The 18,448-nt window shown below is 39.0% G+C and overlaps 1 protein-coding gene and 1 long non-coding RNA gene across 3 annotated transcripts in view; both read right to left on the minus strand.

The window, feature by feature from the left end:
* The window catches only part of LOC133770279 (uncharacterized), a 175,462-nt gene extending 166,472 nt beyond the window's left edge, over positions 1 to 8,990 (minus strand). The window contains exons 1-2 of the long non-coding RNA XR_009867323.1: positions 8,661 to 8,990; positions 7,513 to 7,652 (exon numbers count right to left, since the gene is read on the minus strand). This is a non-coding gene — a long non-coding RNA (uncharacterized LOC133770279). The remainder of the gene's footprint in view (positions 1 to 7,512; positions 7,653 to 8,660) is intronic.
* Positions 8,991 to 10,890: 1,900 nt separating this feature from the next.
* BACH1 (BTB domain and CNC homolog 1) overlaps positions 10,891 to 18,448 on the minus strand; it is a 63,280-nt gene continuing 55,722 nt past the window's right edge. For both annotated transcript variants that reach the window (XM_062206246.1, XM_062206254.1), the window contains exon 5: positions 10,891 to 14,848. In XM_062206246.1, the coding sequence (XP_062062230.1) occupies positions 14,414 to 14,848 (435 nt within the window). In that variant the 3' untranslated portion in view covers positions 10,891 to 14,413. The remainder of the gene's footprint in view (positions 14,849 to 18,448) is intronic.

Raw genomic sequence — 18,448 nt, forward strand, 5'->3', positions numbered from 1 at the left:
ACATAAAATTTGCCCCAAAACCCTTTTCCTACTTGCCCTCCAGAACATCAGAGGGAAGCATACAAGTTTGTGCAGCTCAAACACATGCATCCAGGAATGAGATGCGAGCTTCCTCTCTCTCCCAAATGATTATCACATGCCCATGTCCTGGGACTTGTCCTGGAGCCACAAGACCTAGAAGGTGAAGTGGATATAATTTACAAAACAGAATGAGCATCTCTATGAGGGGCTCTCTCAGAAGTCCTTCATTTGACTTGTATGACCAGAAGCTGCCCCTCGATAGTGTACTCTTTACTGTTAGGGATTTACCTGAAAGAATCTAGTCCCACAATGAATCAAGAGCTCTCACATAATTTGGAGAGCAAAGATGGTCTAATCAAAATCTAATTTGGCCACCTGAATAAGTCTTGTGTGTATCTTTGTTGACAATACTTTTTTTTTTTAAAGGATTTATTTACATGTTGGAAAGTCAGAGTTACAGAAAGAGGGAGAGACAGAGTGAGATCTTCCATCCAATGGTTTACTCCCTAGATGGCCACAACAGCCAGGGCTGGGTCAGGCCAAAACCAGGATCCAGGAGGTTCTTCCAGGTCTCCTACATGGATAGAAGGGGCCCAAGCACTTGGGCCATCTTCACTGCTTTCCCCAGGTGATTAGTAGGGAGCTGGATTGGAAGTGGAGCAGCCAAGGCATGAATGGGCAGCCATATGGGATGCCAACATTGTAGGCATCAGCTTTACCCTCTATACCACAGTGCCAGACCCCACATGTGGTTATTAACCACCTGAAATGTGGTTAATGAAACTGACAAACTGCATTTTTAATATTATTTCATTTGATATATAAATCAAATTAGTTACATGTGGATAATGGGTATTATATTGGTTGGTATTGTTCTATATAATAAGACTAAACTGGACCTTCTAATAGAAATTTCTCCATAGTGTCACTTAATTTTTACTACAACCAGGCAAAACTATCACTTTGTCTACTTATAATTTAGGTGATAATAATTTGCAAGACATGACCAATTAAAATGACACTATCTCCACTTTAGTTCTTTATTCAAATATCACCTTCTTAGTAAGATCTTCTACTCTACTTAAAATTAAAACTCCCACCCTTCTTTTCTTTTTTTTTATGTTATTTTTTATTTGAAAGCCAGAGTGACAGAGAAAGAGGAAGAGAGAGGAAGGGATAGGACTTCCATAGGCTAGTCACTCCCCAAACACCCACAACAGCCAGGGCTAGGCAGGCCAAAGCCATGAACCAGAAACTCCATTCTGGTGTCTCACATGGGTGTCAGGAACCCAATTACTTGAGCCATCATCTGTTGCCTCCCAGGGTGCACATTAACATAAATATGGAATTGGAGGCAGAGGTGGGACCCGAACCCAGACACTACAATATGGAAAATAGGCATCCTAAGCGGTGGCCACAATGCCCACCTCATGCTTATTTTTCTTACATTGCTTTTCACTGTCAAATATGAGTATATCATACATTTCATACTTTCATTTGTTGTCCCTCTATCTCAATTAGGACATAAACTCAGAGAAGGAACTTGTTTGTCTTTCTCTTTCTCTAAGAGAAATCCCTTCCTGGGGATTAATAGATATTTTTTCAATCAGTGAACAAGATGTGTTCTAGATCAGGCAGATCCTGCTCCATGAAACAACCTTGTTCTGCCAAGCTCCTTGGGTGAATTTATAAATGAAGATGGTTGAAAGCCAACCTCAGAGGCTGCTACCGAGGAAAGTTTAGCTGTTCCAGGTTTTGCAGAGAACAGAAAGTAGAACTCCTAGGGTCTATGAAAGAATAGGAGGGAAGACAGAAGCAAGAGGATGATATGAGGCTAAGACACAACATAATATTGGGCAGTCTGAGAAAATGTCCCAATGGGAGGGAGAGATCTCAAGACAGGGTTATCTAACAGTGTTGCCTTTGAAGCTGTCTATGCTGTTTAATATAAATGCAGTATTCCCCCAGTTTTCAATAAAGCCTACTTACTCAAACAAGAATAGTGCTGGGGTCAATTTTGTGGTGTAGTGGTTGAAGTCTCTGCCTGCAATACTGGCATCTTATATGGGCACCAGTTCGTTTCCTGGCTGCCCCACTTTCAATCTGGCTCCCTGATGATGGCCTGAGAAGAGCAGCAGAAGATAGCCCAAGTCCTTGCACCTCTGCCATACACATGGGAAACCTGGATGAAGCTCCTGGCTTTCCTTAGGTTCAGTCTTGGGAGCCATCTAGGGAGTGAACCAGTGGATGGAAGCTCGCTCACTCGCTCTCTCTCTCCTATGTCTAAATAAATAAAAAGGATATCTTTTTTCAAAAAGTATAGTGTCAGGCATAAATGAATTATTTATTTATTTGTCTATTTGTTAGAGCTAAAGAAAGTGGTTCAGTTTAATGCCTCTATCATTAATGTATAAAACACAAAGACAATTAATGTGTTTACAAATTTGATGGAAGCAGGCACCTTGAATGGGGTGACCATGAGACTCCCAGTTTGCCATTCTTCTAACACTTACACTTAACCTCCAGAAATCTCAGCATACTCGACCATCCCAAATTAAGAACACTCAACAAATATGTGCTGGATTGATTTGAATTTTCACAAAGGTGTGCATGGATGTTTGAGTTGTTCTTGATGTAGATCTCAAGAGCCAGAAGACACAGTATGAAAAACATATATACAATGAAACTATAACAGAGAAAAATTCAGTATTTCCTTGAGCTATACAGTGAATAAGCATCAAAACCAGGCTTCACAACAAAGTCTCACTCTAGTTTCCTGTTTCTTCTGTTCCACCATTCAGCCCCTTACTGAAAGGGCTTGGATCTGTGCCTGAGCCATGATCTAAGTTTGTACAATTCCTGTAGTCCTTAAGTCTGTACTTCATACTTACCCTATTTTAAGCACGTGGACAGCTGTCTGCTCTTCCAAACCTCAGTAAACACAAGACCAGTCTATTAAGTGTTCTTACTAGCCAATGTTCCCCACCTTACCTTGGCAGCTATGTGCTCCACCCCTCATTCTTGTCAATTTCAAACTCCTCCACCAATACCACAGCAAGCTTCTCTCCCAAATGTTACTCATTAATTTGTGTAGCCAAAACAGAGCCGACAGAGCAGATCCTGAAACTCAGAGGAGTGGTATGGATGATCTCTTGAAAGACTGTATTTTCTAGATCCCCACAACAGATCTGTCAAATGTCAGATGCTGAGTATAGTAGATTAGATCTTTCAAAAATCAGATTAAGAGGTAGGACTGGGGTAGGCATATTTGTCTTAGTGCTTAAGACACCAGTTAGGATGCCAATGTCCACTATCAGAGAGCCTGAGTTCAGTACCCATATTCTGCTCCTGACATTAGCTTCCTGCTAATGCAGACACTGGAAGTCAGTAGTAATGGTTCAAGATATCGAGTCCCTCCCAGCCACATGGGAGACCTGCATTGAGTCCTGGGTCTTGTTTCTACCTCAGCCAGGAGTTGTTGCAGGCATTTGGGGAACAAAGCAGCAGATAGGAGATGTATCTCAAATAAATTAATTAATTTTAAAAAATTCAGGATGAGGCCAAATCATGTTGTTCAACAAATTTTTTCTTCAGTTAAAAAAAAGAAAAACTTGGGGCCAATGCTGTGGCATATCCAGTAAAGCCACCAGCAGTGCCGGCATCCCATATGGGCACTGGCTCAACACCCAGCTGCTCCACTTCCAATCCAACTCTCTGCTATAGCCTGGGAAAGCAGCAGAAGATGACTCAAGTCCTTGGGACCCTACACCCATGTGAGAGACCTAGAAGAAGCTCTTACATCCTGGCTTCGGATTGGCCCAGCTCTGGCCATTGCAGCCATCTGGGGAGTGAACCAGCAGATGGAAGACCTCTCTCTCTCTCTCTCTCTTTCTGCCTCTGCCACTCTGTAATTCTGCCTTTCAAATAAATAATCTTTAAAAAAAATTAAGGTACTATTAATAATAGTCTTTTGCTGAGTGCCTAAGGCTATCATTTAAATCCAATCAAGCAAAACATAAATATGCTTATTTCATAAAGAGATTCTCTACAGCCCAATGCAAAAATACTATTAAGTTTCTTAAATGGACCAAAGAGGTATGACTTTAAACAATTAAATTATAATGGATAGTTTAATATTTAGTAGTGCTCTGAGTTAACAGGATCTTTTCAGAAGAGATTAATATCACATTAGAAACATGTGTATCAAGGTAGTATCTAGAAAATTATTTGAGTCCAGTCTCCTGAAAGAAGGACATTAACTGTTTAGGAAACTGCTGGTTTTATGGACACTGATAAAAAGTAAACTAAGAGGATAGAAGGGAAACAGCACATACTGAAAAGAGGGCCATGTTCAGATGGAAAAGGAATGTGTTGTACTCAATTTCTAAAACCTATTCCATGATCTTTGTCTTCTGTACATCAAGAACAATGTAGATAACAGAGATGAGGGAGAGGAAAAAGAAGGGTTTGCAGTTAAGCACAAGGTAACACTTGGCAAACCCAAACCCAGATTCCCACCAAGGGTAAAGGGAGGGGGCAGATTCATGGTTGTTTCTTCCTACAAACTCTTTGAAGCCTCAGACTCACTGCCTACACATAATTCCTGTCAATATTCTTCCCTTAACTGCTCGTGCTCTGGTCCTCAGAGATCTTCTCTTAACCTCTGTGTTTACTCCATTTCTGGAGAGGTAGAGATTTAGCTGACAAATTTGAGAATAACTGGTGTTTTCTGCCTAGCACATTCTTCCTCTTGGGATACACCTGTCTCATAATAGCACGTTACATTCTGCTCCTCCTCACCATCAGCTGCCAAGAGCAGAGACAGAATAGGTGATGCTGTGCTTAAAGGAAATCTCTCTTCTCTCTTCCTAGCTGGCCTATATGAACCTTACTTGGCTACCCAACTATTGCCAGCTTCCAGCCTTATGAGATAGCCAAGCCAACGGGCTCGCCTAATCTTGGACTATGAATCGCCAAAACCATGAGCCAAAATAAAACTTTCTTCATTAGTAGCTTGCCTTGGCTGTTTAGTTACAGACATGAAAAGCTGACTAACAGCCAGAGTAGGGAGAATTTACTTCCTTCTAGCAATAGAAAGCTATAAGGGCAACTTGTCTAACTATGGAGTGTGCACCATGTTCCAATCAAATATACTCTTTTATTAGCAGCTGAGGTTTTATTTTGTTTCCTATTATGCTTCCTTTATTTCTCTAATTATTCATAACCCAGGAAAGGAATATGAAACGTTCCTTTGAAAACCTACTACTTGGAGGACGTTATTTACAGATATTGAAAAATCAGAAGAATAGAATTCAAGCAGTAACATATACAAGGGAACTTCAAAGTCTCATAAAAATAAAACTAAAAGGCAAGTTAAGAGCTGGTGCTGTGGCATAGTGGGTAAAGCCATCATCTGTAATGCCAACATCCCATATGGGTGCTAGTTCAAGTCCCAGCTGCTCCATATCTGATTCAGCTCTCTGCTATGACCTGGGAAAGTAGTAGAAGATGGGCCAAGTCCTTGGGCCCCTGCACCCATGTGGGAGACCTAGAAGAAGCTCCTGGCTCCTGGCTTTGGATGGGTGCAGCTCTGGCCATTGCAGCCATGTGGGTGTAAACCAGCGGATAGAAGACCTCTCTCTCTCTGTCTCTATCTCTCTCTCTCTCTCCGCCTTTCCTTCTCTATATGTAACTCTTTCAAATTAATAAATAAATCTTTTTTTTAAAAAAAGGCAAGTTTATTTTGATTTAAAAAATTGAAATTCAAGCAAATGATGGTTTCAAAACCATACGGAAAAAGTATGCACAGATGAGAATCTGGCTGTAGACAAGAATGTAGGATAAGGCACTGGAACAAAACAGAGAATCTGAACTCTTTGAACTTGTTTTTCAGACAACATTCCAGGAGAGCTTATCTTGCAACACCATAGAGACTATCACAAATAAAGAGTAGTTAAAACTCAATGTCGGGGAGGCGCTGTGGCGTAGCAGTTAAAGACCCTGTCAGAAGTGCCGGCATCCTACATGGGTACCAGTTTGAGTCCCAGCCGCTCCACTCCTAATCCAGCTCTCCAGTATGGCCTGGGAAAGCAGTAAAGGATGGTTCAGGTCCTGGGGCCCCTGCACCCACATGGGAGACCCAGAAGAATCTCCTGGCTCTGGCCATTGCAACCATCTGGGGTGTGAATCAGCAGATGGAAAACCCCGCTTTCTCTGCCTCTGCCTCTCTGTAACTCTGCCTTTCAAACAAATAAATTAATCTTAAAAAAAAAAAAAAAAACTGAATGTCAGCAGTTTGTGTCAGATATTCCTGGTCTAAGTTTAACATTGCAGTATTAAATTCTCCACCTAGGGTAGGAGATTGCCACCATTTGCTAAACATACAATGTATGAAGTTCTAAGTTCTTATATAGATGAGCAGGGAACTCCTTCCCTCTCCTCTTGTGTTACATCTTGGACACTCTCATAACTGGATATAAAAGCACCACAAATTGCTTCTCAGGGAGGCAATTTCTTCAAGAAATTAGACCCTCCCACTGTCTCCTTCACTTATCACAAGCAAATAAAGGTTTCCTCTGAGCAACTCTTGCTTGGGGCTGATTAACCGGCAATACCCCAAGTGGATGGACCCCTTAAATCTGGTAACACTGTGAGCATTTTAAGTTTGGTTGCATGTGGAGCCTTGTGGTAGGCCAGACTGGTTTATAAAGCAGTGAGAGGTGTTAGGCCAGTCTGTGCACCTGGATGGCGATTGTGGCTTATGGAGTCTCAGCCACCAAATACGACTTTCTGTAGAGTCCCAAATGCCTTCTGTGGGCCTTTGAAAAGATTCAGTAGGCAACTTTAAGCACAAGAGCACTAGAACCTCAGAAGTGTAGGCTGCCTCCCACAGGAACAGTACAATCCCTATGCCAAGAGTCTAACGTAACTCCACGCTAAGAATAAGACACACACAAGATTATCATAGCATTTTGTGCCATTTTTTTTTTGAAAGCAAGTCAATCACCAATCATTACAGCAGTTATCCTAGGAAATATCACACTCTTAAAACACAGCACTTGAAGTCCCCAGTGGCCAAGGAACACACTGTTATCTGAGACATGTAGATTGAATATCTTTGGGTCAGCTTGCCCTTGATGCTTGTCAGTCATCACCCACTTTCTGAAGTCAATTAGCTGTGATCCTAAACCCAATTCATAAAATCCCCCTACCACAAACACACCCCCCCATACACTGCCAGAGGCCTTAGAGAGTGGTCAAGATGGCATGAGTTAATTGTGCACAGCAAGCACAATTGTGATGAAGTGTCCTTTTCCACTGGAAGCTGCAGCAGTGTTTGAGCTGCCTTCTACCACTGGACCCTTTCTTCTAAGACTGAGCTGCTGATGTTGGAGAGGACACCGCAGAATAGTATGTGCTGCTTTTCAACTATTTTCACAGCATCTGGGTTCCAGTGTGCTGCAAGAGTGTTTGCATAGTTCTACCTCTTACCTGGTACTGCCAGGCCAGTGTAGCCCAGGCGACATAGGCTGCCCAAAATTCCATTCTGCAATTTAGCCTGAGGAGGGAACAGTGGACACCAGCCTTGGAACCACGTGGCTCTTCTGCAGCTGAACTTGTGCTGCTTAAATCTGATGTAGACAGGCAGACAGGGTAAAATTCGATTAATTTGTGAGCAGAAAGACCATGCCCTCAACCATGCCCCTGTTTGTGATCTCACCCCCCTTCCTGACCCCACCTGTATGCCCACCTGCCAATCAGGCTATGTAACCACTCCCCTTTGGAAATGGATAAAAGGCCTGGAACACAGTGGACCCCGCCCTTTTTCCCCCTCATTGCCCTTTGTTGCCCTTACTGCCCATGCCTTCAGGGCATGTGGCCTTTGGGCCACCCACTCCCCGTTTTTCCTGCCTGCATGCTTGTTGCACATGGCTGGCTCTAGGCCTGTTCTCTGTGTGATATGGATCCTAACTTAGCTTCCAGACTTTTTCTCCATTAGATAAAGCCCTCACTCCCCCATGCATTGCTCTCACTGAATACAATCCTTAGAACTTACCACGTGGTCTGGTCTATTTGAACCAGTATTCAGAATTCTTCTCTGAATGCATGGCAAGAACCCACACAGCTTGTTAATCTCAGGAAATAATAAGCAAAATGGTTTCAAGTCCACAAAAATGAGAAACCATCCCTAGAAGCGAACTTCCTTAGGCCTAAACATTCACTGGGGGCTCAGGCCTGAAAAATGACTATGCACAGGAATGTGGACTCAAAGCCCCTAGAGGGAGCCCTCACTCAATCAGTCCTGAGTGCCAGAAATGCATTGGAAGGAGAAAAGTGAACTCATGGGGCAAAGGTGAAGTCCCCTAGTAACAATGCATAAGACCAAAATTAATACTTTTGTAAGAGTCCTCCCAAAGAGATTAAGAACACAAGCTGTTGGCACACTGGCATCTTTGGCAAGCTGAAACCAAGACTTTCTTTTTCTTCAGAAATCACTGAGTTTCCACTCTCTTTGACATTATTAGGTATCAAGTTCAGAAAATATAGTATTGTCTGGGGTAATTAACTTAATGACTGGAAATTGGCTTATTTTGAAACAAGTGTTATGGGGTCAAGGCTGTAATAATTTTTGTGACTACCTCTTCAGAATCAGTAATTTGATCTTGAACCTAGCTCCTTTGGAGCTCCACGGGAACTGTCAGCCTCAAAGAATTTCAACCCTATCAAGGCAAAAAGAAAACCTCTGGTCAAAGCTGATCCAGACAGAAATCTGGCAAAGTTTATATCTATTTTTCATAATGTGTGGGCAAGTTGATTAAGTTAATTTCTTTAATGTCTGTTATTTCAATTTAAATTTTTGTCCCGCTTTTTGCCATAGAAGTTGAATATGAGAGGATTTCTATTTAAATTTGGGTTATCACTGGATCTACCTTCAAGCATTTTCTTAAGGGAATTTTCCCATGTCAGAATTAAATCTGAAGACAGAAACTCTGTCCTTTTGTAGTGGACAAAGAGGTAGGAGGGAATTCAGCATGGGAAATAGAATAAGGAATTAATTTTAGGTTATTGGTACAGAGTGGCCTTTAAATTTACTAACTAGTACATTGTTAGATCCATTTTTAGAGCCTGCTCATAGACCAAATATTTACCATCCACTGATAGCCCCAGAGATTACAGCCCCAGAGGTTGATCCTAGGAAGCAGCCTCATACAAGTAAGCAGTCTGTCTTTGGAAACTGCTCTCTTTTCCCCAAGGTGATTAGTGACAGCCCTGGCCCAGCAGGGAGGCAATGGCTAAGGCCAATGCTTCCAGGGAATGAATTTAAATTTCCAGTAATGTCAAAGAAGAATACCCTTTTCTTAACTTCTGTCTCCAGGAATAGGATTTCCCCTGTACACTCTCCAGGCCAGCCTGTCTCCTTATTCCCATGGGTGCTGGGAGGTGGTCTTTGATTGACTACTAAATTTTGTAAGTAACTATGCATACTTGAATGGGTACCCTTCCTGGTCTTGGTATTTTCCAACTCTGTAGAGCGTACATTTTTCTGTTCCTTCATAGGCTCTGCTCCTCCAGAACACACCTCTTGAAAAATTCACTCGCCTTTACAGCAAGAAAGCCATGGTTTCTACCTGGCCTCCACCAGCAAAGCAGACTATAACCACTGCCTTTTTATTTTCAAATAGTTCAAAACACTATCGAGGGAAAGGGTATTATTAGCCTCCACCAGAAACCTCAATAACTACTAATTGATATTTCTGTCCTTTAAGCTTTGACTTCAGGCCTTCGATATGAAGGTACTTCAAAAAGTTCATGGAAATGGAATTAAAAGTTCATTTTGATGAAAGAAAACAAAATTCTTGCAAACAAGAGGTCTTCAAAGCATTCATGGCAAATGTATATTATGAAAAAAAAAAAACCACTGATTTCAAAAGTCTGCATCAAAATAAACATTCTTTAATTCCATTTTTCCAAAAATGCTTTGAAGTAATCCAACAATTGTATATGCAGGGCAACATGCAAGATGCTGAGACACACAAGACAAGAACACTGTCTGGGGCCTGTCTTCCCTCACAGAACTTAGTCTAAGCTAGGCCCATCCACCCCATGTGATATAACCTCTTTCTATTCCATACCATTCCAAGCTGATTTGCACAGATTGACCTCTTCTTTCCATAGATCATCCTTCTCCTACTTAGACAGAAATCTTTGATTTTTCTTACTCCTCCTTTCAATTCATGGCTATGACACTGCCTTACATCACTAAGCATTTTAATTTCATCTCGATTCCATTACTGGTCTACTTTGGCTCTGACTGACATCTCAGGTGGGTAATTCTTTGTATTAAGGGCTGTCCTGTGTTTGGTAGGATGTTTGGCAGCATCCCTGGTCTCTGGCACCTGGATGCCATATCCTATATTCTGCCCTCACTATATATGTGGCATCTCTGGGAATTTCCAAAAAGGCAGCAAAATTGTCCTCAGCTCAGAATCACTATTACTACACCAGAAGACCATGTCCTGGATGATCATTGCACTAAACAGCTGTTCAAAGCTTGGTTACAAGGGCCTGATTAGAAAGTGAACGCAACACATTACAGTTGACTCAGCAAATAATTCTTTAAAAATTAATGACTGACGGAGATAATACGCTTAAAGACTGATATTAAGTAAATCGGAAGGAATGTTAAACTCCAAGCCACCTAAATCAATACCGAAGTGCTAGAAATATTTTTTCAGGCATGATAATCCACTAATGAAAGATTTTCTCCCACCAAAGTCATAGTCACACTGATTACTGAGCAAATGATTAAGATTAAGATTAATAAATTCATTGAGAGGTGAGAATATGGGAATGGAATATACAACCATATTCAATTAGAAGCAATTTTAAGAGAATTTTATTTAACTGTCAATTTACGACCAACATCTAACAATTTTGCTACTAAGCAAATTAGGAAGAAAATGTAAATTAAATAGTATGAAGGTGTACTTTCAATGAAACATGGTCTTAACAGGATATGAATATACAACTTTAGTGGTTTTATTGCATTGTTAGAAAATTATTTTATGAAAGATACAAAAAATCAATAATGTTATTTATTTATTTTACAATCAGTATGCCATCTTTTACCAATATGGCTTTAAATTTTCATTCTACCCAACAGGTTTCAAGAATAGTTTATTACATGCCTTAATAAAACATTTAAAATATTTACAAATTCAAAATAGATGTTCCAGAACTGAAAAAAAGTTCACCTGAGAATTCATTTTAACATTGCCATCTGTTGTTTTTTTTTCCAAGTTGTTAACATGGCTGTGTCCACATGCAAACCTATATCATCTACTGCATCAAAACTGGTTAAGCATTAAGCTATCATAAATTGTTATAAAACTTACAGATGGAGAACCGAGATTATATCCACATTTGTTTTGAATATAACAATTTAAAAAATTTTTGCTCTAGCTACAGAATTCAAATAAGAGAAGCAATTTTAAGATAATGTATTTTACTGACTCAGACATAACAGCTTTTTAAAAATTATCAAGCATTGAGAAGGTCAGTTCATAAAATAAGGAACAATGATCATGTAAATATGCAATAAACAAACTGAAAACAATAGTTTCAAGATTCTGCATGAAGGAAAAGGCATACATTGTATACACATAATCCTGTCATTTGTCTTCGGCAGCCTCAAAGAAAAAATATTGCCTTGAAAGAAATTTTCTTAGAAAAAAAGTCTCTAGAAGTTAATGTTAAAATAGGCAAAATGTGTAATGCTATGCAATATATAGAAAACTTTCCCACTTTGTGGCCAAAAGACAATGATAAATTCTTTTTTATCTGTCCATCTATATTACAACTTGAAAATCATGTAGGTATGAGGTAGTGTAGGTATTTGTATTACATGCTGGTTATTAAAAGTAATGCTAAATTTTAAGAAATATTACATGTGGCGAATAATCAGATATCATTAAAATAAACCCTTAATGCTAAACTTTTTATAGTAGAGAGAAATTTAAATCAAGTGTCTTAAAAATTATAAATTCTGGAGACAACTAGGTTTTATCATAAAATACTAAGTAACCACCTTTCAAAGCAAATATTTACAGTAGCAATTAAAATTTAGCCAATTATTTGACATTTGCACATACACAAACTGATATGACAGAGAGCTGAGATACAATGAGGTAGGAAATCAAGGATTCTATTGGCTTGTATAAGATTTTACATTTTGTAAACCAGAAGTTTTATATTGTCTTATATCATGAAGTTGAAATTTCAAACTACAAGGATAAAAGAAACATTTAATGAGGATACCTAGATCTACATCCAGATATTTACAATTGTTTTGTAGTATGGGATACATTATCATAGAGTTATTCTCCCTGAAAAATTGAGTGTACTTATGAAAGCCTCCAGAAAATAATCCCAACTAAGTTTCTCTTACAACTAAATCAATAACAGAGATAACATACAAACTACTAAAAATATAAGCAGTATCTTTCCATACCCACACCCTGATGAAAAAGGCTAACGACTGACAGATTTTTCTGAAACATTAAGAGTGGTCCCTACATATTCTCACAGCAAAGGTCTACTTGCTTCTGACTCATTCATATAAGATGGGTGGTGATCTCCCAGTTTAGCTACTCAGGCTCTTCACTAGACAGAGGATGCAGTCTGTAGTAATATCTCTCAGGTATCTGGTCTTGGAGAAACAAAGTACTTTCTGTTCCAAACATGATGAACTAATTTTGTACACTTTAAAATTGGGTTCTGCAAACATTTCTACAAATGTGAATATATGTTGAGTATCCCTTATCTGAAATGGTTAGGACCAGAAAGTGTTTTGGATTTTGGAATATTTATATATATCTTATATAATCTTATATATGTAAGATATCTTGAGGATGAGACCCTTGTCCAAACACGAAATTCATTTATGATCTCATATAGATCTTATACACATAGCTTGAAGGCAATTTTAAAAAATGTTTTTAATGTACTTGCATTTTGACAGTGACCCATAACACTGAGGTCAGCTGTGGATGTTCTCCACTTGTGTTACCATGTCAGCACTCAAAAAGTTTCAAATTTTGGAACATTTCAGAGATTTCTCAGATTAGGGATGCTCCATTTCTACATTCAATTTATTTTTAACTGCTGAGCAGATCCATGGTTTTCATTTGAGTTTAGAACATGTCTACAATTCCAGAATAGCTAAGAAGTACTGCAAAATATGAGACAGGTGCTTAGGTTAATTTTACATTTCACAACAGGATTAGATAAACACAAAAACTGATTTTGATCTTTTACACCACATCAAATTCAGGAAAAACAGTAAGGATTAAACCTGGTTTCTAAATGCAAACTCATAGTGCAACAAGATAGAGTTGCATCCTTTTTTCAAAAAATGGCAGAGTTGTTATAAATACACTTTTAACTAAAATTATGGATTTAAAAAGTGGGATGAAAAATGAACTGAACTCCAAGTAAATGTAGGCAATTTCTTTCCCCTTGATGCCTGGTTTTCTCGCATTCTGAATCTATGATGGGAAAATAAACAGCCCTGTATGTTGGGAAGGTCCCCCAAATTCCAGGGAGCCCATGATAACTCTGCCAGTACATCTACTCAGGTAACTCCATCATGAGTCTTTATTATCAAGTAAAGGAAAATTCACCATGGGTAAAAATATGGTAGAGACTATATAAAGGGAGAAAAAAGAGGGGAAATGACACTTATATATTGTTATGCAGCCAGAAATTCTACAACTGAAATAGAAGAGGAGCAGAAGCCCCCACCTTAGGCCAACCCTGTTTACTAAATCTCTGTGTGGCTTAGGAGTCACAATGAAGTCCACGCAACCTCTGGTCCTGGAGCTGAAGAGCAAAGCTCTAGCATTCAGGCAAGACTGCAGATGTACACATATATTTCCAATAAGCTGACACAGTATTTCTGAGTAAAACAATTCTATTAGCATTGATTCCAGTGAAATTTTCTTTTATATCAGTATATCATAAAAAAATGTCAAATTATTAAACTTCTGCAAGCCACTTCTTTGGTAGAATCTACTTGCAGATGTTTGCAGCTGTAAAACTGATATTTTAAATACTGGGAAGAGTTATTACTATAGTTATTGCTTAAAATATGAGTTTTAAAGGCCTGCTACATTTTCACATGTAATTTTTCAGTATCCTGGAGGCAAATCATTTCTGTGTCTCCACTGCTGTGGAAATCAAGGAGAAATTAGGGTTGACTTAAGAGAAATTCTCTTATGGCAAACTACTAGGGGAAAAAACAACATTGGTGACAGATGGCCATATTAGGCTTTCAAGACTATGCCAAAACTTCCACAGAAAATTAGATGATCTAAATGAAATGAATGCAAATTTACTCATCAGTTGTACATTTATCAGTCATCTGCTGACAGAAATCTGAGATCCCACTACTCTGACGACACTGTTCCACAAGCCCGGCTTGCTCAGAGATGGCTGTGGGAGTCTGCTGGGACTCCTGCCCCCGTACACCACCAGGCTCACTATTCACTCTCCCACTGGGAGGCAACACAGTTGGACGCCCATCAGATAAGCTAAAAATTGATGGTAATGCATGTTCACCATCAGAAGTACTTTTTTCTTTTTCAGAAATTAAAAATGAAAGTGGGCAATCTGAGGCTGAGTACTTGGCAAGTATCTGTATTTGTTCTTGACTTAGAGCTGCTTCTTTACAGACTTGCTGGCAGAGTCCAGTTAGGTTCTGCTTTGTCTCACCCAGAGTTGACAAAATGTGATCTCTTTCCTTCAACAAGCTCTCCTTTTCATTTTGCTGTGAAACAAGGGGAAGATAAAATAATGACTATTGTTATTAGCTCAATCAATATTTTTAAGGTGATCAAACATTCAATATTTGCAGTGTCTTCTCACTAAGAAAGACCACATGGAATTTTTCAAGTCAATCCAAATATATATTAAATTCCAAAAGTCCATAATTCATTATCCAAAACCCTTGGAGACAGATTAATCTTGAAATTCTGATTTTTTCAGATTTTTAGAAAGATAGTAAGGGTATACTAATAATCCCATTAGCCATTCTGAGGCAACATCCCACTATCAAACATTTTTACATTTCTAAGTAAAACAAAAATATCAAATAATGCACAAAGTAGAATAAAGATTCTATGTGGCAGGCACCGTGGCTTAACAGGCTAATCCTCCGCCTTGCGGCGCCAACACACCGGGTTCTAGTTCCGGTTGGGGCGCCGGATTCTATCCCGGTTGCCCCTCTTCCAGGCCAGCTCTCTGCTATTGCCCAGGAAGGCAGTGGAGGATGGCCCAGGTCCTTGGGCCCTGCACCCACATGGGAGACCAGGAGAAGCACCTGGCTCCTGGCTTTGGATCAGTGCAATCCGCCGGCCACAGCAGCCATTGGAGGGTGAACCAACGGCAAAAAGGAAGACCTTTCTCTCTCTCACTATCCACTCTGCCTGTCAAAAAAAAAAAAAGATTCTATGTAATCCGTTCAGGTCAGTCTTTTGGCCAAAAGAGTTTGTGACAAACTTTCAGAGTATTTAGAGCATTCCAAATTTGCAGATTACAGGTAACTCAGTATGAATAACATTTTTGATGGGATTTGAATATTATAAAAACATAACTTCAATGAACACAGCTTAACTACTGAGGCTCAAATCATTGCAAGATTCTATGAATGACTAACATTTGTTGAGCAGTTATTTTGTACTAGACATTGTACTTAACGTTTTCAAATATACAATCTCAGCATATAATCTACACAATGATTCTGTCAATATTAAACCCATTTAATAGATGAGACTAAAAGTTCAACATGTTCAGAGAAAGAACTACTAAGGTGTGAAAAAACTGGGCCTGGAGAAGGAAGTAATTCAGTGTTTGTTAACTATTGTATTTCTTACTATAATTTTTAAATGTTACCCCCTAAGAAAGCCTACCAGAGAATTTGTATTTCTTACTATAATTTTTAGATGTTACCCCCTAAGAAAGCCTACCATAGAACTGTTCAAGTTTCCTTTCTGTCCATGTCACTTACGGTTGCTGATAGTGTAACTTTTTCAATCATCACACTACCTCATCCTTCCTATTTTATCATCTTAGTGATTCTAATCTATTATAAACCAGGAAACCAAATCATCAAGTTATTTATAAGATAAAAGTAAATAAATGCTGATAGAAGGTCAGAGGTTTCTCTTGTGCAATTTTTGACAATTCCCTCGGCAAGTCAGCAGTCTTGTTCTGCTTGCTCTTACAGGAGAGCTGAAGTTGCAAGTTTACACTGAGATGGGTAATTTCATAGTGCTAATCTATAACTACCATCTTTTTTTTTTTTTTAAAGATTTATTTATTTATTTGAAAGAGTTAGAGAGGGAAGGAGGCAGAGACAGAGAGGTCTTCCATCCGCATCTTCTTCTTCTTTTTTTTTTTTTTTTTTTTTGATAGGCAGAGTGGATAGTGAGAGAGACAGAGAGAAAGGTCTTCCTTTTTGCCGTTGGTTCACCCTCCAATGGCTGCTGCAGCCGGCACACCACGCTGATCCGAAGCCAGGAGTCAGGTGCTTCTCCTGGTCTCCCATGCGGGTGCAGGGCCCAAGCACTTGGGCCATCCTCCACTGCCTTCCCGGGCCATAGCAGAGAGCTGGCCTGGAAGAGGGGCAACCGGGATAGAATCCAGCGCCCCAACCGGAACTAGAACCCGGTGTGCCAGCGCCACAAGACGGAGGATTAGCCTGTTAAGCCCCATCTTTTAAAGAGTTTCTTCTGACTCTAAAACAGCTAAAAGTATAAACAGAACTCTTTTTATGTATTTAAAGAAGCCCTATTATGATTTCATACAAAAGTATTCCTAAAAAATTATGTATGAATCCAGTTACTGGTAGTTTAAAATTATTTAAAGTCATATAATATTTTGAAAAAATATGCAAAGGATAAACATTTTACATTGCAAAGAAAATTGGATTTGTTCAGATTTTTATACAATAGTTTTGTTTCAAAAGAAATAGGTATAAGTCCAGAATGAATAATGTGTAAGCACATGTGTGCAGTAAGATGAGTGCTCAGTCAGTACATTTTCTTTTCCTTTTATGCCAAGTTTTTCAGTTGTAACCTTCTGATAAAATGAATCTGTAGGTACAAGGAGGGCAAGAACAGCACCTACTAAAACTCATCCTGGGAAAAAACAAGTTTAATGCAATCAGCACCCTTTCATTTTATAGCCTCTCATAAACTAATCCAAATGAGGATGGAAATGAAACTTCCAAAAAAAAAAAAAAAAGAGGTAACTTCCTTCTGTCACAGAAATATGTAAGCATGGATTCCTCTAAAAGTTAGGATGAATCTTTTCTGAACAGCAATAAATAAAATTTTAACTGCTAACTGATCTTTTGGATTATATAGTTATGCAAAATAATGATCAAACTTCCTTCCAGAAACTAGAACTACTAATTAACTTAGATACTATGAAAATTGCAAATATTTTACAATTTCTGCAGCTTTATATAAGTATGCATTTGATTTTTAAATATTCTCAATCCTCTATCCTCCACTAAGAAAGGACATCATTTTTTAAGTATGTTCCACACCAGATGGCTTGCTGCTTCCTCATTACAACTAAAGCAAACAGGTACAGCCCTGGAACTCTATTATAATGGTTTCTATAAATTAAATGCTCTCATCAGTTCCTGTAGACTTCTTTTTAATAAAGACTTATTTATTTATTTGAAAGACAGAATTACAAAGAGAGAAGGAGAGAGACAGATCTTCTATACACTGGTTCACTCCCCAAATGGCCACAACAGCCAGAGCTGGGCTAGGCCGAAGCCAGGAGCTTTATATGGGTCTCCCACATGGATGCAGGGGCCCAAGCATTTGGGCCATCTTCTGCTGCTTTCCCAGGTACATTAGTAGAGAGCTGGATGAGAGTGGAACAACCAGGACTTGAACCGGCACCCATTTAGGATGCCAGTGTCACAGGCAGCAGCTTTACCTGCTATGCCACAAAGCTGGCCCCCAGTTCCTGTGCACTTTAACTTTTATATGGCTAAATTACTAGGTATCCAGTTGATGTTTCTATATCACTCAAATTTTAAAATAGAAATTTATTACTATGGCAGTCAACTTAACAGTTAAATAGACTAAACTTAATCACTTCATAATATGATCAGTAAAGACATCTCCCAAACATACACACTACCAGTGTTCTGTTACCTTTAATTTTCATTGGAAGTCCTTTATCTTTAATCACAGATCTATCAAGAAAAATAAAACTGGCATCCTGTTGCCATTCTGCATTTTATGCTAACAAAATAACTTTACATCTAAATCTACATTTTGAACAGCTAGTGTACATTGTTCATTCAAATATATGAAGTTTGCAAAAATTATTTTGGGCCGGCGCC

Source organism: Lepus europaeus, chromosome 2 (assembly GCF_033115175.1).
Source record: "Lepus europaeus isolate LE1 chromosome 2, mLepTim1.pri, whole genome shotgun sequence".
NCBI classification, from domain to species: Eukaryota; Metazoa; Chordata; class Mammalia; order Lagomorpha; family Leporidae; genus Lepus; species Lepus europaeus.